This window comes from Ovis canadensis, chromosome 17 (genome assembly GCF_042477335.2).
Source record: "Ovis canadensis isolate MfBH-ARS-UI-01 breed Bighorn chromosome 17, ARS-UI_OviCan_v2, whole genome shotgun sequence".
NCBI classification, from domain to species: domain Eukaryota; kingdom Metazoa; phylum Chordata; class Mammalia; order Artiodactyla; family Bovidae; genus Ovis; species Ovis canadensis.
Genome location: NC_091261.1, coordinates 80,193,014 through 80,215,882, shown reverse-complemented (window position 1 = coordinate 80,215,882; position 22,869 = coordinate 80,193,014). Strand labels below are relative to the sequence as shown.

Below are 22,869 nucleotides of genomic sequence, written 5' to 3'. Positions count from 1 at the left end.
CTTTCTTTGCTGCGGCGGGGGAGGAATAAGAGCTCCCCGAATACCCTCCGGGAGACCCGCATTCCCAGCTGCCTGAGTAGGGACGTGGGCACACCTTGCCCGGCCGCCCTCCAACCTCCATCCCCAAGGGAGGTAGAGAGAAATCCGGGTCGTTGAAAACCAATAATTTATCAAAACGCTGCGTGTTTGCGTGGGAAGGTGCCGCGACAGACAGGGCAGCGGTGGGCAGGCGCACAGGGAGGGGACGGTGCCTGGATGGTGGGCGCTGCTTGCCGCGGGCGGCCGTGCGGGCGGCGGCGGGGAAGCTAGACATTCTTGCCGCGCAGGCGCAGCTCGTGGCGCCGCAGGTGGTTGTAGAGCGATTGCACGTAGGTGAAAACGCACTTGGGGTCGGGCTTCTTGCCCATGATCATCATGTCGTCCACCTCCACCAGGGGTACGCAGTCCACCAGCATCCTGCCGGGAGGGGGCACAGGAGTGGCTGTCAGCGCCGGCCCCACCTCCTGCGGCGACCCTTCTACTCGAAGGTCTTTCCAGTGCCGCAGCCTGCGGGTCTTCCAAAAACTCGACTCCTGATCGGTTGAATGGGGGAAAAGCCTTCTAGGAAGGCGGAAACCCCAGGCCCCACCCACCCATGCCTGGAGGCACCCTGGTGGGGAGCAAGGCCAGGCAAATGGAGGCGAAAGAGAAGATCCCTGCCCCATCCCTTGTGTCCAGGCCCGCGGACCTACTGCAGGGTCGAGGTCTCAACCCCTAATCCTGGGGAGGTCCTGACTTCAGACCCGGTCCACTTTATCTCTGGAGGGCCGCCTCCTTCTCACTCCCAAAGGTACACACTAGCTGGCAAAGGCTTTCAGTTGGACCGTGGTACCCAAGGGGCCTCAAATCCTTCTCTGCATCCAGGACCACTCCAGTGACCTTTTGAACCCTGGATTATCTGCCAGCTCCCTGGCCTGGGACCTGCTGTAGAACAGTTTGGGAACCCCCATCTACCTCAAGGGACATCCCTGCTGTGTGAGATGGAGGCCAGGGAGGTGTATGTATATGTGGGAGGCAGTTCTTTAACAGGGGGGCGCAGATGAGTGTCCCAGTCAGTACACAGTGGACCATGAGCATCACACTCAGGGCCAGGACACCCTGCTGACCATCCTCCAGGGGATCTTCCCAACCCAGGGATTGAACCCAGGTCTCCCGAATTGCAGGCAGATTCTTTACCAGCTGAACCACCAGGGAAGCCCAAGAATACTGGAGTGGGTAGCCTATCCCTTCTCCAGTGGATCTTCCTGACCCAGGAATTGAACCAGGGTCTCCTGCACTGCAGGCGGATTCTTTACCAGCTGAGCTACCAGGGAAGCTCACAGAGCCAAGGAGACATTGCAGCTCCACCGCTCAGCAGGTGCAGGGCGGGGCTGACGCGATCCAGGCCCCCCGGCCCTGGATGTTGGCACCTGCCTGGGACTCCCTTCCTTCCATATCGCAGGAGCTCTTGCCCCACTGAGGGAGGTGGGCTGCAGCCACTAAATAACTGACAGCCCCAGGGCTCAGAGACAGAGCGTGCTCCCGGGCTCCATCTCCCCTCCCTTCCTGGAGCCAGACCTCTCCTGCCTCCCCTGTGCCACGCCTGGCATACAGTTAACACTGTCACTTGTTAAGTGAGTTTCCTTTGGCAGGGAGGGCATGAGGAGAGGAATTGTTCCTGTTCCCAAGACACCCAAGGGCCCAGGACTATCTGCCATCTTTCGCCTTCAAGGTCAGACCCTCAAGGTCAAATCGTGTAAGGGCCAGGGCCCACTCTCCTTTCTCCAGGACTCCTTCAGGGAAGAAGCCAGGAAAGTGGGGGACCCGTTTCACTGTAGGCTCTACTCCCGGCCAGCTGTGGAAGCTAGAGCAAACCCTGCCCTGTGACTCAGTTTCCCCATCTTTACAACAACAGCATAGTCATTCTTTGCCTCATTTGAGCCCTTGGAAGCACCGAGAATGAGAGGTTCCTGACTCTGTTGCTGACGTGCTGTGTGCCCTGGGGGTCATCTCTGTCCCTGACTGGGCCTGTTCCAGCCGTACTGTGGTGAAGAGGCAGCCTCTCTCTGTAGCTTCTTCCAGCTCTGGCTATCTCCCCGGGTATCCTGGCCTTTCCCATTGTGGAGCTCCCTCCCACCTCTGGTGTCTTCCCTGGAGACCTTATAAAGCCATTGTTTACACCGGGGCTCACGGCACAGGGCTCTGGCTGCCCCAGTGACAGGCCAAACACCAGGCAATCCGAACAACAGCACGGCTGAGTCACACTTTCCAACTGGAACGGGGCCGCACTGGGCCCCTCTCCCTCCAGGCTGGCCTGCTGGGCAGCAGCTCCTAAGTCCATATATGACCTGGAGACAGTGCCATGCCCATCCTCCCCTCACCTGCACGGCTTCTCTGAATCTATGTGTGCCTGTGGGGGTGGCCCCTCACAATGGCTCCAGGCCCTGAGGGGCATCTGGGTGCATTGCAAGCTCTGTCCCTGATTCACTTTACTTCAGGCAATCCCTTTTCTCCTGCTGGGCCTTTTGTCTTTTCTTCTCTCTATGAAATGGATGGGAAGAGGGATGGGGCCAGGAAAAGAGCCACAAGGTGGGGAGTTTGGAGTTCCTGTTTCCAGTCCCAGCCCTGACCTACCACCCCCTGGCACACGCTGAGTCCACCACTGTCGTCTCTCATCTGAACTCCTGGTCTGTAATGGGCAGTAAGCTCAAGACATGAATTCTCTACTGTGGCCCTGATGTGAGGTGACCAGACAGGAAATGCCACAGTTGGTTTGGAGATCCAGGACCTCCACCAGAAACATCTTCCTGTTAAACTAGCCTTGCTCCTGAGCCTCTCACCTTGGAGCATGGCATAGCCAACCCCCCAGTGCACCAACTGGAGGCCTGGGACCCTCCTCCCTCCCCAGTGGATCTATCAGAACTCCTATCTCTCTAGTTAAGGTTCTCTAGCTGGCTAGTCCATCCCCTCTCTCCCTGTCCTTCATCCAGGCCTCACCCAAGGATTGTTCTAAAATGCTACCTACATCCCTTCTCTGTTTGGAAAACTTTTATGACTCTTGTCTTCAGAAGGAAGTTCGGACTCCTGAATATGATCCCTTCCTCCCCCTCACACCCAGACTAAACAAACATCCTCTCCTGCCTGGGTGTGCCATGCCCTCCACATCCCTCAGCCCCACCCCGGTGCACTTGGCTGATCCCTCTGCCCGGGGTTTCCTCTCCCTCCTTTAGCCTGAACTTGGTATTCAGATGCCAGCTTAGTGTGCACTTTTTTCAGTGAGCTGTCCTAGACCTGCTGGCTAGGTCGGGTGCCTCCCCCGACCCGGGATCCCATGGCCTCCTGGGCTTCCTCCAGCTCCGACCTGCCCATCTCGGTCATCACTGCCCGTTGAGGAGAATGGTCTCATCAGCAAGGTACCGAGCAGCCAGAGATCAGGTTGTGTCTGGCTCCTTCCGGCTCTTCTCAGGGGGTCCCTCTGCTTCCCCGCCCCCGCCCCGATCTCCCCGGCTTCTCTCTGAGACCCCATTGAGCAGATCCAGCGCAACAGGGCAGGCGAGCAAGGCGGCGTTCCTCACCGTGGGCCCCGAGCGGGGGTTAGGACTTTTTGGTTTTTACCAGCCCCTTCTGGACCAGACAGCGGTAGAACTCCTGGATGTACGTGTACACGCACTTCCAGTCAGGCTCTCGAAGCCGGACCATGTCCTCTGTGTCCAGGAGCTGCGGGCAGTCCGCATGGGTCCTGGGGAGGGGAGGGGGCCGGGGAGGGGCGGGGCGGGGCGGGCCCGAGCCGGGCAGTGGGGTGGGGAGAAGAGGCAGAGAAGAGAGAGGGGAGGAGAACAGAGAGAGAGAGAGAGACACACACACACACACACACACAGAGACATGAGTTCAGTTACGTTCCCGGTGCCGCAGTCTGCCAGCCTCCCGCATGCCCCCGCCCCACCGTGGACGTGCCGCTCAACTATCCGTCACTAATGGTGTGCAATGCAGACAGGGGTGGGGGCCAGATCAGTCACAGGTGCAGAGAACTCTCGGGGTAAGCGGGAGGGAACGAGGGGTGGGGGGCAATGGCATCAGCGCCGGGGTTGGAGAGGAGGGCTGTGCCCCAGGGAGCGGGGGTGAGGAAGGCGTGAGAGGAGGTGGGGGGGGAGGAGGATGAAGAAGAAATCCGGGGGGAACCAGAAAGAGAGAGGGAGAGGAGGAGAGACAGGTGGAGGAGGGTGCTGAGGGTGAGGTGCGCAGACGGGGCAATGATTCCAAAGTGGAGGGCTTGCGGAAGTCCTATATAAGCCTCTGGCAACACCTATATAGGCTGGACGGGCACGGTGCCCGGGCCAGGAGCCTCCTTTTGGAATCTCCAGCCGGGATCCCGTGGGAGCAGGAAGCTCTGGTGATAGTGGGAGGAAAGCAGGACAGAGAAAGGGCAGAGAGAGAGGGAGAAGGGGGCAGACGGAGGATGGAGGGGATACGGACAGGGCCACCTGGTGGGCCTTGGCCCGGGCTGGTAGGTGGGCCTCCGGCTCCTTCATTCCGGCGGGCACCTGGCACGCTCAGCAGCAGGTGGGTGGGGTGGAAGAGGACGGGGGCTTTCTAGGGAAGGTGGGGGGGGGGGGCGGTCTCAGCTGCTGAATGACAGTGGGGCTGGCCAGCTCCACGGAGCCTCGAAGCGGCTGGACCTGGCGCGGATCGCCCAGCCCCAGACGCCCGGCCGACACCAGCAAGGTGCCAACAACCACACTTACTCAGCGGATGAGAAGGCCACCTCGAAGTTCTGACGGCGGTTCTGTGGGCTGAGCTGCCCATAGTCGAAGGCCTCGGGGAAGAAGTTGTGCACCAGGGCACAGAAGGCCATCCCGTCACTCCAACTCGAGGAGAAGTTCTGGATGTCCACATGCTGTGGGCAGTGGGAGGACCCTCTGTGTTTTGGCATTCCAGATCTAGGGCAGCCGAGCTCAGAGAGGCCCTGCAGCTTGCTCAAGGTCACACGGTAGGCGGGCAGTGCCTCCTCCCACTGTTTGTTAACGCCTGTATCTGCTACTTAATGGGCCAGACTGACCAAGAGGCCCAGCACCACCCAGCTAAGGCCATGGTCACGCCCTCATCACTCTTTCCCTTACGTATAGACATTTACCCAGTGCACTGAGAGAGCAATGACCGGGAAGACTCCAAGAGTGGGGTCTGGTCCTGAACCCTGCCCGCCATCCAAGGGCCCTCTCTAGGCCCTGCCACTTAATCACTTATTCGGGAATCTAGGGCATGTTATGAGGCTTGTCTGGTGGCTCAGATGGTAAAGAATTTGCCTGCAATACAGGAGACGCGGGTTCAATCCCTGGGTCAGAAAGAGCCCCTGGAGAAGGGAATGGCAACCCACTCCAGTGTCCATGGCAAATCCCATGGACAGAGGAGCCTGGAGGGATATAGTCCTTGGGATCCCAAAGAGTCAGATGTGACTGAACAACACACACAAACACACACACACACGCACACGCGGCCTGTTACGTGTCACAGAAGAGGAATTCCCATCGTCCCTGCCAGACACGGTGGCTGTGAAGGGTACAGCTGCAGCTGGGGGACGTATGGGGGTGGGGAGGCCCTCACTGGGCCACCTGGCCTCCTAGGGCTCACCTCGTAGCCACGTGTCTTGGCTCGGCACCAGTCTAGCAACATCTGCTTGATGCTGTTGGCGTTGGGGACCCCGAAGCTGGTGGAGCGCTGCACAGCCATGCGGGGTCCGCCCGGGCTGCTGCAGGAGCCATGTAGAGAGCCGGGTTACAATGGGCACTTTCTCCGCCAGCCCACACAGTTGGCCGGATCTCAGCCACCTTTATTTTCACGCCCCGCCCTCCAGAGCCCAGACCCCGCCCCGTGTAGTCACTAGGCCCCGCCCCACGCACTGCTCACCCTGCCGCGCCTTCCTTCTCCAACTTCTCAATCATAGCCTTGCGCGCCTGGGACGCTGAGGTTTTGGGCAGGCTCTGTGCCTTCATCAGCTCTTTCTTCTTCTCCGCCTGGCGTTTTTCCAGTGCTGCTAGGCTGCCAGACCGTGGGCTGGCCTCATCCTCCCGGTCGAAGATACTGAGGGGTAGTAAGTGACCGTTAGGGCCCAGGGAGCCGCTCCTGTGCCTCAACCCCGACTCGCCAAGGACTAGTCAGGCTCCAGACCTTACACTCTTGCCGTATCTCCACCACCCGCAATGCCGGCCAGCAACGGAGGGGCTCCCATCACACGCATTTTATAGAGTAGACTGAGGCTCAAAGGAATAGAAAGTAGGAGCCAAGCTCTTTTCAACAGACTTGGCCCCTGGGGAGTTCTCTTCCAAGGCTCATTATATCCCCAAGGTTACAGGTGTATTCCCATTCTGGGCACTATCAACTAACAATGACTACCGATGTGCTAACAATAATGGTGACAATAATAACAGCTCGTGTCTCTTGAGCCTTTTCTATGTGCCATTTTAAATTGCACAAGGGTCAGGGTGAGCTTACCACTTCCACTGAAGATGAGGAAATGGAGGCCTGTGGCCTCAGATGTCAGAGGGCATGGGGAGGGGGACCAGCGCAAGGACTTGAACACAAGTCTCTGACACAGAGTCTCTGGACCCCTGCAGTACCCAGCCTGAATTCTTGACCCTACTTACCCCAGCATCCTCTAACACAGGCGTACCCCTCCTCCACGGGGTTAAGATGTAGAGACGCTCTCTGTGACATGGGACGTGGTCTGCACACTCTGGAAAGTGGCAGTGCCCTCAGCTAGCTCAGTGTGGTGGGGAGGCCTCGCTAAGACCCCAACAAATCGTTGGCCTCCCCCAACGATTTGGCATGGTTGAGAATTACGTGAAATGGCAAGGCAAGCAGGAGTGTTCTGACTCCCACTCTACCTTTCTCTGGCTGTGTGCCCAACATCTCCCAACACCTTGCTCTACCCATCTGTAGAATGGGCATGCAACGAGGTCCTCTGCGGCACTGACTCCTCCATGGTCTGGGAGCAGGTACCTGTGCTCACCTGCCCATCTTCTTGGATGATGAAGAGGAGAAGGTCTTAGTTTGCGTCATGGTGCTGCCACCACCATCTGCAAGAGAGGGAAAGGGGAGCACGGTGAGGTCCTGGGCTGGGAGACAGGGCGGGAGGGCTGGCGGAGGGATGGAGGGAGCCACAGGCAGAGAAGAGAAAGTGACGGCTGGACAGAGAGACACACAGACGAAAGTTTGGAGTGAGAGTTCGAGGAAGAGCCTGAGGAGGTGGGCTGGCAGGCAGGTGCGCAGAGGCGCCCGGTGGCCTTACTCTCTGAGCGCCTCACGAAACTTGACTCCACTGTGGTGGTGCGGGCCGTCCGTGTGCCGTCATCTGCATGGGCAGGGGTGAGAGGAAGGGTGTGAGCGGCAGGATGGAGGGGCCGTGAGGGGAATGTGGTCCCGTCCTGAGCCCGGGGTTGGCCCCTTACTGGACTGGACGAGCCGCTCGGTCTTGGTGACCGTGCTGACGGCTGAGCCGTCGGCCGTCTGTTGGCTGTGCCGTGTGCTGGTCTTGGTTGTCGTGTTGCCGCGGCCCTCCCCTGGACGGGCCCGGGCCTCTTGCAGCCGCCGTTCTCGTTCCTTGTCCCGCTGGTCTGGGTGGGGGATGGTCCCACGCATGCCCAGAAAGGTCACCATCGCCCACACAGCACGTATGCCCGGGCACACGGGGCACACAGATGGGGGGGAGGGCAACTTGTTAGCAACGCTGAAGACACGTGGGAGTAGCTGGGGGGAGGGGGGAGCTATAACCTGGGAGGGAATGGGGGCGTGTGGTGCACTCGGAAATGAGGAACAGCTGAACTTGAGGGGGGAGAGTATGTGGGTCCAGGAAGGGAGTGTCTGCGAATGAGTGGCTGAGTCCGGGAGGGAGTATCTCCAGTGAGGGAGGGAGTAGCAGGGTCCAGGGAGGAGAAGCTGAGAGGGCAGCAGCTGCAGGGGCCTTCATAGGTCTTAGCGGGGAGAAGAGCAGCTAGAAGTCCACGGACAGAGTCCTTGGAGGTAGCTGAGAAGCCATTTGATCCAGGGACAGGGCAGTTGGGAGAGAAGCTGGCAAAGGGGGTAACTGCCCCAACATCCTCTGTAACACAGGCGTACCCCTGCCTAGAGAAGCAGCAGGTGGGTGGGCATAGAGGCTGGCCAGCCATCCGTGGGCCCTGCAGGAAGCAGCTAGATCCAGAGAGGGAGTAATTGAGAGAATCAAGAGAAGCAAACGGGACTAGAAGCTGGAAGAAAGAATAGCTGGGTCCGGGAGTGGGGAGTAGCTGTGCCCGGGGAAGGAGGCAGAGCCCAAGGTGGTCATCGGTGGACCCTGAGGAGAGAGAAGCAGCTGGAGGAGGAGTATCTGGATTCAGGGAAGGAGCAGTTGACAGAACTTGGAGAAGCAACCGGATCGAAGCAGGAGTTGCTGGGGGAGAGGGTAACCGGGGTCTAGGAGGGAGAAGAGAAGCTGGTTCTGAGTCTGGGAAGCAGGAGAGAAGCATCTAAAAAACGGAAGCACTGGATCCAGAGGAAGGAGGCCAGGCAAGAGCCGGGTCCCGAAAAGGCGAAGCTGAGTCTAGAGAATACACTGGGGCGGGCGTTACTGAGCTGGAGTGTCCATGAATAGACCTCAGTGAGGGGGGGGGCAGCTGGACCTGGCGCCGCGGTGGGGGCATTGGGCTCTCTACCTCTCTTCCTTTGTCGGAGCTCGCGCAGTGCAGCCCGGATGAGCTTCCGCTCCTCATAGTCCGTAGTCTGATCCAGCTGCAGACAGAGCCCCCATCATTGCCCACCTGGTGCCTGCCCGCCCCAGCCCTCGCCCACCCCAAGTCCACCAGATGTGGCCATACCATCTTGTCCAGGACACTCTCATCCTCTATGGCCATCAGCTCCTCGGCGCTCAGCGGGCTCCGGCTCCCTGGTGCTTTGTCCACTCGGGTCTGCTCGGCGCCATTGGCCACCTTCACTGTGGCAGAGGGGGGCTCTGCAGGCTCTGGCTCCATCTGCAGAGAAAGGAAAGGGCATGGGTTATAAGCAGGGCTGTAGATGAAACCAACCGTGCCTCCAAAGGACAGGAGACCAGGCCCTGGGGCTACTGGCACAGCCTTTGAGATACCACTAGCCAGCTGGACCGCCTGCCCGAGCATGGCCACGCTGGTGTGAGGCTCAGGGAAGAGGCACTGAGAGCTTTGTTGCTGGGCTTCCCGTGTACCCAGAACTGTCTTGATGCAACTAAGGGTGGCCATAATGGTGATTTCCATTCAGTAGTGAGCACTGTGTGAACACTGGGTATTTTAACAGAAGGGAAAGCTGAGGTTCAGGGCAGCTGTGGGACTTGTCCCCAGTCCTTCTAGAAGTGTGACGCGGCCCGGGGTCTGAGCGGAAGCCTAACCCCTGAACCCGAGTTCCTTCTGCCGCTTTGTTCCCAGCCCCCTCCCAGGCAGGCTGTGCCCTGTTCTGACCGTTCCCAAAGCCTGGGTCCTCCTGGGCCAGTGCCCAGGCAGCACGTGTCCCCCCTCCACACAGTGAGAGAGCTGGGCCAAGGCCCACAGGCTCCTGACCAGGTGTCTGACCAGGGCTGCCCAGAGCCAAGTCCTCTCTGGAGTTTGCCCCTGCGCCCCACTCCCAGCACGTCACCCCCTAAGGGGCCCCTCCAGCCTCAACCTAGCCTCCTACCCGTCCCAGGGCATATCCCCAGACCCCATGCAGACAAGCCCCCAGCCCAGCTATCACAGCCCCATCCCCTCCTGGCAGGGCCCCTTGGTCTGCTGTAAGGGTAAGGAGAGACGAGGTGGCAGCTGCTTCGGGGAGGCTCGGCCTGGCTGGGGCAGGGAGTGGGGGTGGGGCTGGGGGCTGGGCCCTGGCCAGGGGCTGCCAGGGCAGCCGCCACGCGTGCCTCAGGGCCAGGGGCATGGCACCATCTCACCTTAGCCTTGGAGCACTGGCGCCCCAGTCCCCTGTACAGACAGGGAAACTGAGGCTCAGAGCGGGTGGTGGCACCCCTAAGGTCCTCTGGCAGAGGCTGAGCCTGGCTCCAAACCACCCCCCACCAGCAGCCCACAGGGACTTACGAGACTGGCGCTGTGGGCAGGGCCGGCAGAGGAGCGGCGGCGGGTGCTGAAGGCAGGCGGGTGGGCCACAGGGGTCCCGGCATCCTCGGCCGCCTGGAACAGGGCCTCGGGGTCTGCGGCAGCCAGGAGCAGCTCACTGGGCTCCAGCTCGGGCTCAAGGTCGGGCACAAGCGGGACCCCCAGCCGCAGGCTCAGCACCTCCACCTGCCTGCCTAGCGCATCCAGCCGCCGGCTCAGCGCGGCCGTCTCCGCCCGCAGCTCCTCGGCTGCCCGGGCCACCGGCTCCACGGCCAAGGCTGCTGCTTCAGCGGCCTGGGTCACTGCCACCCGGCCCGCCTCAGCCACCGCCCGCAGCTCCTCCAAGGCCTGGCCCAGTCGCTCCTCGAGGGCTGCGGCCAGCTCCGAGCCCGGCCCTGGGACCCCCGGCATGGTGCTGGTGGGGGGCTGTGAGGGATGACGCCAGGGACCGTGCTGGGGACTGCTGCTCCTGGCTGGCCGACTCAGGCTTTGCAGCTGGTCCTGAGGGCGCAGGCAAGGGCAGCGAGCCTGCCCCGCCCCTGCTGGCCTCCCGGCCCGCCGCCCGCCAGCTGGGGCTGTAGCCCAAATAGAAACCTATTCTGGGCTCCCTCTGGAAGGGGCCGTGGGGGGAGGGGAGGCCTGCCCAAGCAGGCGGACCGCCAGGCCTGGCCCTGGCCCTGCAGAGACCGCAGACCGGCGGCACAGCGAGGCTGCCCAGGTGCTGAAGGACTGCCTGTGCCCCGTGGGTGGGGAGACTGAGGGAGGGGGCAAGGAACGGGCCTGTCAGGGCCCCCATGTGCATGAGCGAAGAAGACCCAGCCCACCAGGCTCCAGATGCCTGCACCCTCTGCTCTGCCCTCATGCCACCCCACGCTGTTTCAGAAAGCCTCGAGCAGGTGGGGGGCAGGACTTCGCGCAGCCTGCTGTGGCGAGTGCCTGGTCCCTGAGATAAACGACCTCCGCCCGCCTCTGTGCTCAGATCCAACCACGGCTTTGAGCAGGTGCATCCCAGGTGCACCATCTGCCTCCCTTTGCTTCTGGAGGGGGACGCTGAGGCCAATTGGTGGTCTCAGATCCCCAGGCCCCCGGTGGTGTCTTCCATCACCCCCAGGGCCTCAGCCACCCTGTCCTCACCTCCTTGGCAGAGAGCGGTGTAAGTGCCAACCTGGGAGGGGAAGGGTGCTTCCTTCCCCCGCCCTCTCCCTGTCACCCCTAAAGCTGGCTCTATTCTCTCTCACTTCGAAGTCCCACTCAGTCCTGGAGCACCACTGAGGCCATTACCTGGGCAGCCGGGTGGCTCGCTGTGGATTCCCTCCCCCGCAGAGCGTCCAGCCAGCTGATGCTGGGCTCCAGGATGAATAATGGAAGGCTCCAGCGGATTCAGTTCCCGCGGCACCTGCTGGGCTGCTGCCTCACCTGACTGGCACCTCCCTGCCTGTGCCCCCATCGGTGCTTTGGCCCAGTCTCCCCTCCCCCGAGATGCTGACGCAGATGGCAATCGCTAATCTCCAGTCTCCCAACGGGCCGGGCTGATCTTGGATGAGCAGATGAGCAGCTCTGCACCTCAGCTCCAGCCCAGGGTCGGAGCAGGGCCCCTGCGGCTGCTACAGGGTGGGGGGTGGGGGTGGAGGGGCAAGCCCTCACCACCCTCCCTGACCTCAGTTTTCCCATCCGTTCACGAGGAATACACTGGCCAAGTCTGGAGTAGGGACCGGAGATCATCACGTGGGAAGCTTAAGGCCGGTACGCAGTGAGCTTCCGACACGTCTAGTGGCTGATTGGTGAGGGTCTGGCCTTAGCTCTGCCACCAACTGGTTGTGGGCTGGGGGCACCTCCTCTGTCTGGGTCTCAGTTTCCCGTGTGTGCAGTAGGAGAGGATCCCGGTGAGCCCTAACACCCTGAAGCCGTCCACGTGAGGCCGATGATGGGGAGGCTGGCGGGGTGAGGAGGAAGGGCTCACCTTTATGCTGCAGCCTCCTCGGCTACCCAGGGAGGCAGGGCTGAAGCTGGTGACGTGAGTGACACTGCCCAGCCGGGCTAGGTTCCCAGGGCTGCTGATATGGGTGATGGTGCTCTTGCCCCCACTGCTGGTGCTAAGGAGGGTGGGGGGCGCCCGCAGCCCCAGTGTCAGTTCTGGAGGGGGAGAAGGACGACCGTCAGGATCAGAGGCAGGACAGGGGTGGGGGCGATTGCCAGTCCAGGCTGATGGCGCCCCTCGTTCCCAGCACACCCTCTGGAGACACCCTGAACCCTGGCCACGGCACATGTCCTGTGTGCGGAGCTGGGCAGCCACAGGCAAGCAACCCCCAGCAGCAGGGAGGCAGAGGGGAGGCCTACCTGCCCTCTGGTTGCCCGTGGGCAGCAGCACCCGGCCTGTGGAGGCCTGGCCCCGGCCATCCTTGATCTCGATGGTGAATGTGGTCTTCATACTGGCCCCTGGCTCGGCGGTGCCCACGGCCACGGGCAGCGGGGCGCTGGGCTCCTCTGAGCGGGCCACGGGCCCCCCTGCTCTGTTTTCAAGGGACCTGACGGCCAAGCCCCGCCCCCTGGGGCCCTCCTCCCGGGGGCAGCTCTGAAGCTGGGCCAGGGGCCGGGCTGTTCCCCGCGAGGAGGGGCCACTGGAGGAGGAGGCGGCGGCCGGGGTGATGCTGGTGTGGGAGGGGCCTGGGAGCCTGGCAGGGGTCGAGGGGCCGAGGGCCACACGGGGTGGGCCTTCCTGGAGCCCAGCAGCCGTAGGAGAATCGGATGTGAACTTGCGCACGCGGTCCCGGACGGAGCCCGCCCGCTGGAACGGGGAAGGCCCACTGGCGATGGGGGTGGGCTCTAGACGAGACGGGGCAGGCTGTCAGTGGTTGGCTGGGACAGGCACTGCCCAGAGCCCAGGGTTGGGGAAAACAGGCAAGTACCTCGGTTCTGGGCTGGCTGGCGGGGGCTGAGCACAGACAGGGAGCGTTGGCAGGGGCGAGGGTCAGCCAGGTCTGGCAGCGTGGGGAGGCGGTAGCGGCCACGTGGGGCGGGGCAGAGAAAGGAGAGTGGACGGTGGGGACCACCTCTTGTAGTCTTCTCTTTCACACCCCTCTAGCCTACCAGCCCCTCCTGCAACTCCTCCACTCAGCTGCGGCCCTCTCTCTCTCTCACAGGCCCCTCCTCCCACTCGGGGACTGACCCCAGGATGACATGGACACTGCCAGGAGCTGGGGCTAGGCTTGGGCCAGAGGAAGGGTGCCCAGAGCCTCCCTGCTGATGGGGAAGGGGAACGCTCCCCTGGCCAGCACTGCCCACGGCTCCAGCTGGGAGATGGGTGCACTCCCTTATTGGGGAAAAGAATGTGCCTGAGGCCCGTTGCCTTTCAAGGCTGCAGGAGAGCCTCTGGCCATGGGTGGGGGGGAGTGGGCCGGGCGGGGGGCGGGGACACCTCGGGGGCAGTGGGAGGAGGCAGTGTCAGAGAGGGCCTGGACCCGAGGGTGCTGGAGCCGTCCAGGCACCACAACCCATTTTGCAGGCAGGGAAGGGGAGGCCCGCACTGTCTCTGCTGCCGGAACCCTCACCTGCTCTCTTTGTGTCGGAGCGACCTTTGGTGGGGCCTTGGGGGGCAGGGGGATCCGTGGGGCTGGGCGGGAGCTGCAGGGGAGACACAGTGTGGGCAGGGGCCTGACTCCCAGACCTGGGAGCTCACCTGCTTGGCAACCCCGCCCCTCATCCCAACTCACCTTGTCGACCACCTGCCTGTCTGTGCTGGGGGTGGCTGGAGGCTCCTGGGGCTCAGGGCTGGAGGCCCTGGGCGGGCTGGGGGGAGGCTCGGGACTGCCCAGAGCCTCGGGGGCAGGGCACGGGGCCTCCTCGGCAGGCTCCAGCGGAGGCTCAGGAGAGGTAGTGGTGGGTGAACCGTCGGCTGAGGCAGGTGGGCTGGGTGTGTCCCCGGGAGGGGCCCGCAGCAGGAGTGTCACCGTGGTTACATCCCGGCTGGTGCTGCTGGGGGCTGGGGTTGGCTCTGGGACCTCCACCTGCTGCTTCTGTTCCTCTGGCTTCGGCACCTGCGGGAGGCCCACAGGATGAGGCCAAGGCTCCCTAGGCTGGCAGCGCCCCGGGCAGGGCATGCAAAGCAGAAGGGCTGGGCACAGCTTCCCGCAGGTGCGCCTGCTCAAGCGTGGTCGCTGGCGCACCTCGGGCGGTCTCGGAGCCCCACTTCCCAACCTCTTGGCACTGCCTGGTCATAGGAAGTTCAGAGAGGACCAGGTCCTGATGCCAGGGGCTGGGGACAGCAGGAGAGCTACCGGGGACTCCCAGACTTAACAGGTTCCTGGAGTGGAGACCCCTGACCCTGGCCTCAGCCTGGTTAACCCGTGGGGTAGGGAGCTTCCCAGGTGGAACAGTGGTGAAGAATCTGCCTGCAACGAAGGAGACGCTGCTTTGATTCCTGGGTTGGGAAGATCCCCTGGAGGAGAGAATGGCTACCCACTCCGGTATTCTTGCCTGGAGAATCCCATGGACAGAGGAGACTGGCGGGCCACGGTCCACAGGTTCGCAAAGAGTCGGACACGACTGAGCGACTAACGCTAGGGGGTAGCCCTGCCAAGTTGAGGGGCGTGGCTCTGCTGACCACTTAGGGAACCTGCAGGGCCCGACCTCTCACCCACACGCCCTGGAGAACAGACCCTGCGAACAGCTGGGGCCTGAAGGCGGGACCCGATGAGCCAAGGTAAGGATGTGGGCTGTCTGGAGCAGGAGGGACAGCCACGGACGGTCTAAGCTGGGCCGGAGCCAGGGTCTGATTTGCATTTCAGGGAGATCCCCGGTCTGCTGAGTGGAGGCTGGATGGCTAGTGTTGGGGTGGGAGGTAGGCCTGGGAGCAGGGAGGCCCACAGGGTGGCAATGGGAGACAGACAAGAGCCTGGGAGCAGTGCAGATAAGCTGGCTTTGCTCAGCAGGCCTGGGTAGAGACGAACTCTGGCATGGGGACATGTCCCCAGAGCTTGCCTGGGAGAGTGGGGAAGAAGCCGGAGATTAGAGCCCCAGTATTCCCCAAACACAAGCTGGGCACCACCACCCCCCTCTCAATCAGTGAGAGACACACAGGCGCTCTGTGGTATTGGCATTGGTGGGCCCAGGACCTCACCCACGCCCCTTACCTCACACAGTTCCAGCCGGCGTGCTGCCTGCCCCTTGCTGTCCTCTCTTGAGCCACTGTTGGGACGCCCACTGTAAAGCCTTCCAGCCAAGGTGGCGGCTGGAAGGGAAGGGAGAAGTGTCAGGTGAGAGGCCAGGGGGGTTGGTGGAGGGGTCACTGAGGGCAGCGCGCAGCGGGGCCGGGGTGCATACCCTCGATCTCCTGGGCCCGCACCCGGCGGATGGCAGCTCGGATCAGCTTTCGCTCCTCGTACTCCGCGGCGCCCCGAAGCTGTGGGTGAGGGGTGGGCCTCGGGCGTTGGGCTGTGAGTCCAGGTCTTCACAGGCCCAGCCCCCTCCCTTGCCCCTGGCCCAGGCCTCACCAGTGCAGTCAGCTCCTCCACATCGTTCATTGACTCCAGCCGTCCTGCCAGCCGTGCCAGAGCAGCCCGCTGCTCAGCCTCCCGCTGCTGGAAGCTGCGGGGACACCATGACCGGTCACCTCCGTGGCCACGGCCGAGTCCTGGAGGATGTGGACTGAGGGTGGAGGCCAGGATGGGGTACCCGGAACCTCGGCAGAGGGGCAGGTAGCTGTGCACACCCTCTGGCAACACGCTGGCACATGCACGCCCAGGGACCTGTGTGTTAATACCACACGGGCGTGGCCAGGCACGTGGTCCACGCCCGCAACCATCCCTGCGGACTACTCCAAATGCGCGCCCACGTGGCTGTGTGCACACCCAGATGGGCAGCAGACACCTGGCTCAGGCCTGCTGAGCCCTGGCACATTCGGTCCCACCTGCGTGTGTCCCACCCCCTGCCACCGACACTCACTGCAGCCAGTTCTCCTTGTTGTCCTGCCGCTCAGCACGGAAGCGCTTGGATGCCAGGGCCTCCTCCTCGCGTTCCAGCTCCTGCCGCTGCAGCTCCCGGATGGCTGAGCGGATGCGCCGCCGCTCTGCCAGATCCGCCGTGACCTCCAACTGCGGACAGGCAGAGGCGGCGGTTGGAGGGTGGGCAAGTCATTTTGGCTGCCAGGGGCGGAGGGCGGGCAACCAGCCGCCCACGGCTCGGCCTGGGGCACAATGAGTGGTCTGTCTTGAGTCCCTCTGCCCCAAGCCCATCACATGCCTGCCCGCCCACCCAAACCTGATCTCAGGGGGAGACCCAGATCACAGCCAGGGCTTCTGGACGGCCCACCATGCACAGTGATCCACAGACTGGGCAGCTAGCATCCCACCCACCTGCGCCAGATACCAAGTCAGGCACGCCTTCCTGTGACTCGACTCCTGCCTCTCAGAGCCCTTCACTGAACCCCGGGAGCCACAGAGTCATTTGTGGAGGAGGAGAGAGGCCATCCTAAGGGCCCCTAACAGCGTCCCTGGGCAGGGAAGGGTGATTTGGGCTGCTGGGGTCCAGCTGTGAGCAAGGGAGATTGCCACGGTCCGGGAGCACCACAGCCTTGCTGATGGGTGGCAGCCTCGTCCATAGTGGACAGATGGGGAAACTGAGGCAGAGGCAGGCCCTCAGGAGTCAGAGCTCCCTACCTGGTCACAGGCTTTTTTCTCCCTATGCTGGTCCAGCTCCAGCCACCATTAAAGAGGCAAAGGGGCTGGTGCCTGTAATGAGAGGGCCAGCCCCCCAGACAGATAAGGCAGCTGCACTAGGGTCTACCCAGGGCCCTAGAGAGGGCATCCATGGGGACAGGTGCTCCCACTAGCTTCTCTGCCCGCCCCTCCCTGGCAAATTGAAGGTGACTGGTCTAACCAGGTCCGGGAAAGGGTACCTTCTCTGGGTGGGAGCCAGCCCTACTGCCCCCACCCTCATCCCCTACACGGAGCCTCTGTGGGAGAGGGGAGAGTGGACTGGCTTAGGGCCCCCGGGATGATGTTGGCAGAGATAAGCCTCCAGGGTGGGGTCTGTGCCAGGTGGGGGCAAGTATACACACAGTGATTTCCTCTGTCCATACTGGCTCCCCCCACCCCCGTCCCCAAGAGACAGGCAGGCCTGGGAACACCCTACTGCCATTCTTTTTCCGCCTCCTCCGCCATCATTCCTTCCTTTTCCCTGGGGGGGTCAGGTGGGAGCGGGGTAGGTTTCAGCGGGGAGTGTGGCTGGCCTAGCTTAGCCATGAGCTCACTTGTGCCAGTCTGAAGGAAGCAGAGACAAGTGATAGAGCCCCCCAGGGAACCTTCAGTCTTCACATTTCCTAGGAGCCATGGGAGGGTCCCTGGAGGCTCAAGACAGGATCCCCCCTAGCTGGCTCCAGCCCCAGTCGATCTCGGCTTGGTGGTCAGAATCATATCCCCAACTTTTCTGGTCTTGGCTTTCTCACTTGTCAAATGGAACAATGGCCCCACTTTAGGGCAGTGGGTGAGGATAGGGGAGGTGACTTGGGGTCCCCCACCTTGCAGAGCTGTGTATGGTTGATTCCAGAGTCAGACAAGAGGGAGGAGAGAAAAGTGAGGGAAGTGAGGACAGGATCCTCAGAGGCATCTATACTGTTTACTGAGAATCTGTGTGCCAGATCCTGTGCTGAGTCCGATACCTGTCCCAACTTCACAGAAGCCCTAGGCACGCTATTACTCCCATTTGACAGATGACACTGAGGCTCAGGGAGAAGCGATCTGAGCCAGGGTTTGAACCCAGGTTACCGTGACTCTGGGGCCTCCCCTGGGCTGAGGATAGTTCTGTGACTGCTGTCTGTCTGCTATGGTGAATATCTTGAGGACCTCTGTACTATACTGGGGACCACCTGCAGCCTGGACTAGAGATGCCCTGGGGTTTAAGGGAGCCTATTATGTGGGCGGGGGTGGAGAATGAGGCTCAGCTCTCTACCCCAAGTCCTGACCTTGACTCAGGCCCCAAGCCCTCTGTGATAAGCTAGGAGATTGTGGCCCTGGGGGACCAGCTGATGCAGCCCCTCCTGTGCAGAGGGCAAAGAGGCTCAGAGATGCAATGAGCCCTGGCCCTGTCTCCTGGGTTCCCCTTCGCAACGCCCTGGAATCCTGAGATGGGGTTCTCATCCTTGAAGAAAGGCTGATGTGGGACCTTCTGCCCACCCCTGGAGCCTCAGTGTCCCCATCTGGAAAATGGGAGCCTCTGTCTGATTCCCCGCCGTGGGTGGGGCAGGGCTGGGGAATGGACAGCCCCACCCCACCGGTCACCCTCGCGCATGACCCTTCCCTTTGGGCTTGGAGACAAAGGTCCACCCACTGTGTCCCTGCTGTGTGCCCCGCATTCCCCGCCCTCTCCGGCCCCACTGCCCTGAGTGGAGGGGGCTGTTGTTGGGAGGGAAGTACAAAGCGCCATTGTCCGCCGGGGGGGGGGGGGGGGGGGGGGGGGAAGGGAAGGAGATGGGGCGGTTTCCGAAACTGCCTGGTGAAATTCTCCTGGGAGGAAAGAGGGTGCTTCCTCCTCCCAGGGGGCTGGGCCTCCGGGTACTTTGTACTCTGGCTGCCGGGGGCGACTGAGCCCCGGCGTCTTCCTGTCCCCACCAGCACCACGGGGGAGACTTTGCAGGCATTCGCTCAGTGCCGGCTCCTCCAGGTACGGAAGGGGAACCGGCCGGCAGCGAAGCCAGGCCTCGCCAGAGGGCGCTGAAGGCACGCGGGCCGCTCCACCACGGCCGCCCGCACCGCCCACGCCTCTCCCAAGCAGCCGGGCCGAGGCGCCCGGCCCGGAGCCAGCCAGACCGGAAGCCCCCCGCCACCGCCTGCTTTAACATCCCCGGCTACGGAGAGGAAACCCAGGTTCGCGGACCTAAGCAGCTTCCGCAGGTCACTCAGCTAGTGTCAGTGCCCGATCTCCAGCCCGGGACCGAGGCGGAGGGCGTCCCGGTGTGTGGCGGAGGCGCACGTGGTGTTCGTGGCCCCAGGTGCCCCCTTCCCGCACAGCCTCTCTCCGAGTTCGCAGGCGTATGCACGCTAGCGCCGACGTCCGGAGGGCATCTCGGGTTCCCCAAATCGGCCCGACGCTCGGGCGTGGGACAACTTTTCCCTTATAAGGCCCGGCCCCGCGGGGAGGAGCCCGGCTCGGGACGCCCCCCGTTCCTGCCACGAGGCCGGCGCGCGCGGGGCGGGACCCTCGGCGGTGCTGGGGCGCAGTAATGGCGGGCGCCTGGCCACGGAGAGCCCGGTGCCGGAATGGGAAGGATTTGGGGAAAGGGAAGGCGGGGTTCGGAGTCCGAGACTAGGGGCGAGGTCTTGCTAGTCCTCTCCCAGGGCGGGGGTCGGGGATGGGCGGCCTACAGCCAACGCTCCAGCTTCTCTGAAACCCTTTTTCCAGTGCCCAAGCCTGCATGAAGCGGGGGTGGCGGCTGAGATGGGGATGCGCGGAGACCTGGCTTTCTCTCCACTACCCACGTTAGGATTCTGACTTCCTGCCGGGAAGTCGAGCGGACAGGGTGGGAGCCTTTGGAAACCCACCTCCTTCGGGTTGCACACAGCCGCCTGCGGCCGTGGCAGACACCCAGAGTCTGAGGTGCTGTCCAAGGCCGAGTGCCTTGGGTAGACGATGGCAGTGACTGGGCACTGCCCAGTGATTGGGGCTGAACTGGCTGGCTCCAGCCCCTGCCTCCAAAGGAATGGAATGGGGGTGGGGTGGGTCATTTGCCTTCTCCCAGGGAAAGTAAATCTTTAATTTACCCGCTGGACATGGGTCAGGGGCTGAGGGGGTGGGGCTCTGGCCCCTTCTCCTGTTCCACTGCTCTCTGCCCTTGCTGGTGGGCACATACTTGCCCTGCTCGATTGCCCCACTGCCTCTCTGTGCATGGTACGGATGTTGGGGGAGGGGCTTCAAGAAGAAGCTAGGGAAAGGGGATACAGGGGGCCCATCTTTTTCCACACCAAGATCTGGGCCCATGCCTCATTCCATCCTCATGCCAGCTGAAGGACCTAGATATTACGTTCACACACATTGCCCCCACCTCCCATTTTACAGATAGATTAGAAGTCACAGAGCTCCTAAGGGTCCCCAAGGCCTGCCTTGATGAGCTCTTCTGGCCTTGACTTATCCAGGTCTCTTGTTCTCCCATGATCCTCATTGGGGGTTTCTTTGGATCCTGGCTAATCCTTTTCCTAGCTGGGTGTCCCTGGACAGGTGACTTCACCTCTCCAAGCCACAGTATTCTCCTCCTGGCTTTTGGAGCTGCTGTGACCATTCTGTGAGACGGTGTGCTTAGCCGCCCAGCCTGCTCCCTGCTATGCCCTGGCGTATTATTAATCATTGCTGCTACTGTTATCATTGGGCTGGCCTCCAGGGGTGGATACTGCCCAGGCTGTTGCTTGGGAGAGGCAAATCCAGCCTCCCCACACCTGTGGCTACACATGGGCAAGTCCTCACCAGTTACTGTTTAAACAGGTGGTGGCACTGGGGGGCTGGGAGGAACAACCTCAGCACCTGGCATGGATGGGCACATGCCACCAGAACCTCTGCATTGACTACGCAGAACAGGCCTAGCCCTGTTTCCCTGAGCCCTCCCTCTGGCCCCTCCCCCATCACCTCCTCTCGTCAGCTGAGAGGTATCCTGGACAGACCCTGCCTCTCCGGCCTGGCTTGTCTGTTCTCATAGTAGAGATGACGGGACCACTTACCAACTTCCGTAGGGCTCCCTCATCCAGCCCAGCTAAGGTTTCGTCCGCCATCTGGCTGGCCCTGAGCTCCGTCCGTCCCTTCCTGGTGAGTTCCCCAGTGCCTGTGGCACCTGACGCCAGCTCAGGAAATTCTGCAGGGGATAGACGTGAGTCAGGCCTTCGGAGGCCTCCAGAAACCACAGGCACTTGGGCTCTTGTGCCTCAGTTTCCCTCTCTAACCCATGATCATGCATTGCTGTCCCATCCTTCTTATCTGTGATGTCACTCCTAGCTGGGAGGTGCCTTCTTCCCTCAGGTAGTGTGTGCTGGAAAACCCAACAAACCAAGAGGAGAAGCTCCTAGTCCAGTCACCTGGACTGCTAGCTTGCTGTGTGGCCTCAGCTGGGCCCTTGCCATATCTAAGCATCAAACAGGGAGGGTAGGGACCTGGATTGTGAAGCCAGAGCCCAACAAGGCCCACCCAAGCTGTGCTCACCACCAGGGGGTGCCCGCCACACTCCATGGCTTCCTGCCCCACCCACCCATCCCCAGGGCCTGCCCAGCCCCCAGTCATCCCAAAAGCTCAGCCTCTGGCTATGGACTAAGCCCAAGCCCAAGTCCTTGCTGCTCCCGCCACTCGCACTTCCCCAGGTAACCTAAGCCATTGGAGGTAACATCCTGTCTTCCAATTCTTGAGGACAGCCCTCTGCACACACCCCTCTCCACCCCTCCCCTTCCCGCCCTCCCGCGATGCCAACTGCCCTGACTTCATGAAGCCAGGTGTCCGACACCCAGCTTCTCCTGCCAATTCCCACACTTAGAATTCAGTTCCCTAGCTGGAAGAGCCTTCAGAAACTGATCCGCCCAGCTCCTGGACTTTGAAAAACAGGATTGGAAAGGGCCAGAGGATTGTCGTGGGGGAAGGAGGATCCCAAAGACCCAGAGGGCAGGGAAAGGATTTAATCTTGGCCACCTCTGGCTTCTGAAGTCCCCTTCCAAAGTGCCCTCAGGCGCTCAGGACACTCCCTCTTGCCCTATTACTGTCTCTCAAAATGGCCCCCTAAATCCTGGCCCAGCTTCCCAGTGTAACTCTTTTCTTCCTCTTGCAGCCCTAACCTTTCTGGAATTTCCAGGGCCCATGGCCTGACACACCAGAGGTGCTCAGTTACTGTACGGAGACTGAAATGGCCTCAGGATTGCCCCTGCTCCCGCTGATTCATCCCGCAGTCATCCCTTCCCCCTCCCCAGAACAGTCACTTTTCGAGTCACCTCATCCGGTGAATGGGTCTGGGGGTGTCCTAGTCCACACACTTGGGGTTCGCGGGACTCTGCCTGTTCAAGTGGCTGCTTGCTTCCCCATCCCTGTAGTCTCAGACAGGTGGCAACCGCCCAAACTCCCTCTGCTGCGGTCCTTCATGAGCAGTCATTAGACTTAGGTTCTGTGGACACTCTGAGTTCCCCCATGTCTTCTGAGGGGCAGGGGTCCCTAATGCTGAATCTGGAACTCCCAGGGAAGTCTCTTTCTCCTTAGGAATTCCCGCCGCTGCTCCAGGCCAGTCCCGTGGCTCTCTGTCACACAGTGTGGGGTCCCGAAAGTTTGTGATGGGCCTCAGAGGAACGGAGGAGCTTCCTCGGGGTTTCTGCCCCCATAGACTTACACCCCTGGAGGTCGTGGAGCCTCCTGGAGATCCGTGAGCGTCTTTACCCCGGGTTTCAGAACTTTTACCCCATGGCTTAGCGCCCCCGTGGATGGGTGGGAGCTCCCAGATCTGAGGGTCCCAGAACCCTGGGAGTCCACATATCCGGGTGCCACCCTCGGACCCGTCGGGGGTCCTGCTGCCGCCCGGAGGCCCCGCACACCCACCTCTCCGTCTGGTCCGCCCGTCCCGCGCGGGCTCAGGCTAGGTCGTTCGGGATCCAACAGATGGATGACTAGGAGCGGCCAGGCGGAAGGCGCCGCGACCGGGATCCCAGGCCGCTCAGCAACCGTCCCCGGGATTCTGCTAGCACCGCCTGTCCAGCCGCGCCAGCAGCCCCTAGGACCCCGCCCCGAGACCCCGCGGCCAGCCAATTCCGGGGAGGGTCCCGCC

General features: G+C 62.1%; 1 protein-coding gene across 5 annotated transcripts; it reads right to left on the bottom strand.

Moving 5' to 3' along the window:
* Positions 1-149: 149 nt before the first annotated feature.
* Positions 150-22,823, bottom strand: SMTN (smoothelin). 5 transcript variants are annotated; one of them, XM_069557312.1, is made up of 21 exons: positions 22,644-22,823; positions 20,801-20,931; positions 16,041-16,189; positions 15,590-15,683; positions 15,420-15,498; positions 15,230-15,327; positions 13,811-14,134; positions 13,649-13,721; positions 13,007-13,078; positions 12,438-12,923; positions 12,061-12,233; positions 8,862-9,014; positions 8,700-8,775; positions 7,461-7,625; positions 7,301-7,363; positions 7,022-7,088; positions 5,920-6,093; positions 5,644-5,761; positions 4,761-4,912; positions 3,594-3,757; positions 150-456 (listed from the first exon to the last, which is right to left on the bottom strand). In XM_069557312.1, the coding sequence occupies exons 2-20, from the start codon at positions 20,849-20,851 to the stop codon at positions 3,613-3,615; spliced, it is 2,712 nt and encodes a 903-aa protein (XP_069413413.1). In that variant the 5' UTR covers positions 20,852-20,931; positions 22,644-22,823; the 3' UTR covers positions 150-456; positions 3,594-3,612. The 5 variants fall into 5 exon arrangements, with proteins under 5 accessions (XP_069413413.1, XP_069413412.1, XP_070145449.1 ...); XM_069557311.1 differs by lacking the exon at positions 3,594-3,757 and having other exon boundaries at positions 22,644-22,810; XM_070289348.1 differs by lacking the exons at positions 3,594-3,757; positions 22,644-22,823 and adding an exon at positions 10,083-10,175 and having other exon boundaries at positions 20,801-20,929.
* Positions 22,824-22,869: the final 46 nt, after the last annotated feature.

What these genes read in the sequence shown, in the direction of transcription:
- SMTN (XM_070289348.1), bottom strand. Translation starts at nt 20,851, where the DNA reads ATGGCGGACGAAACCTTAGCTGGGCTGGATGAGGGAGCCCTACGGAAG. An exon ending in TCATCCAAGAAGATGGGCAG is followed by an intron (nt 6,094 to 7,021) that starts GTGAGCACAGGT and finishes ACTACCCCTCAG; the next exon opens with TATCTTCGACCGGGAGGATG. An exon ending in CCAAGACACGTGGCTACGAG is followed by an intron (nt 4,913 to 5,643) that starts GTGAGCCCTAGG and finishes CACTGCCCACAG; the next exon opens with CATGTGGACATCCAGAACTT.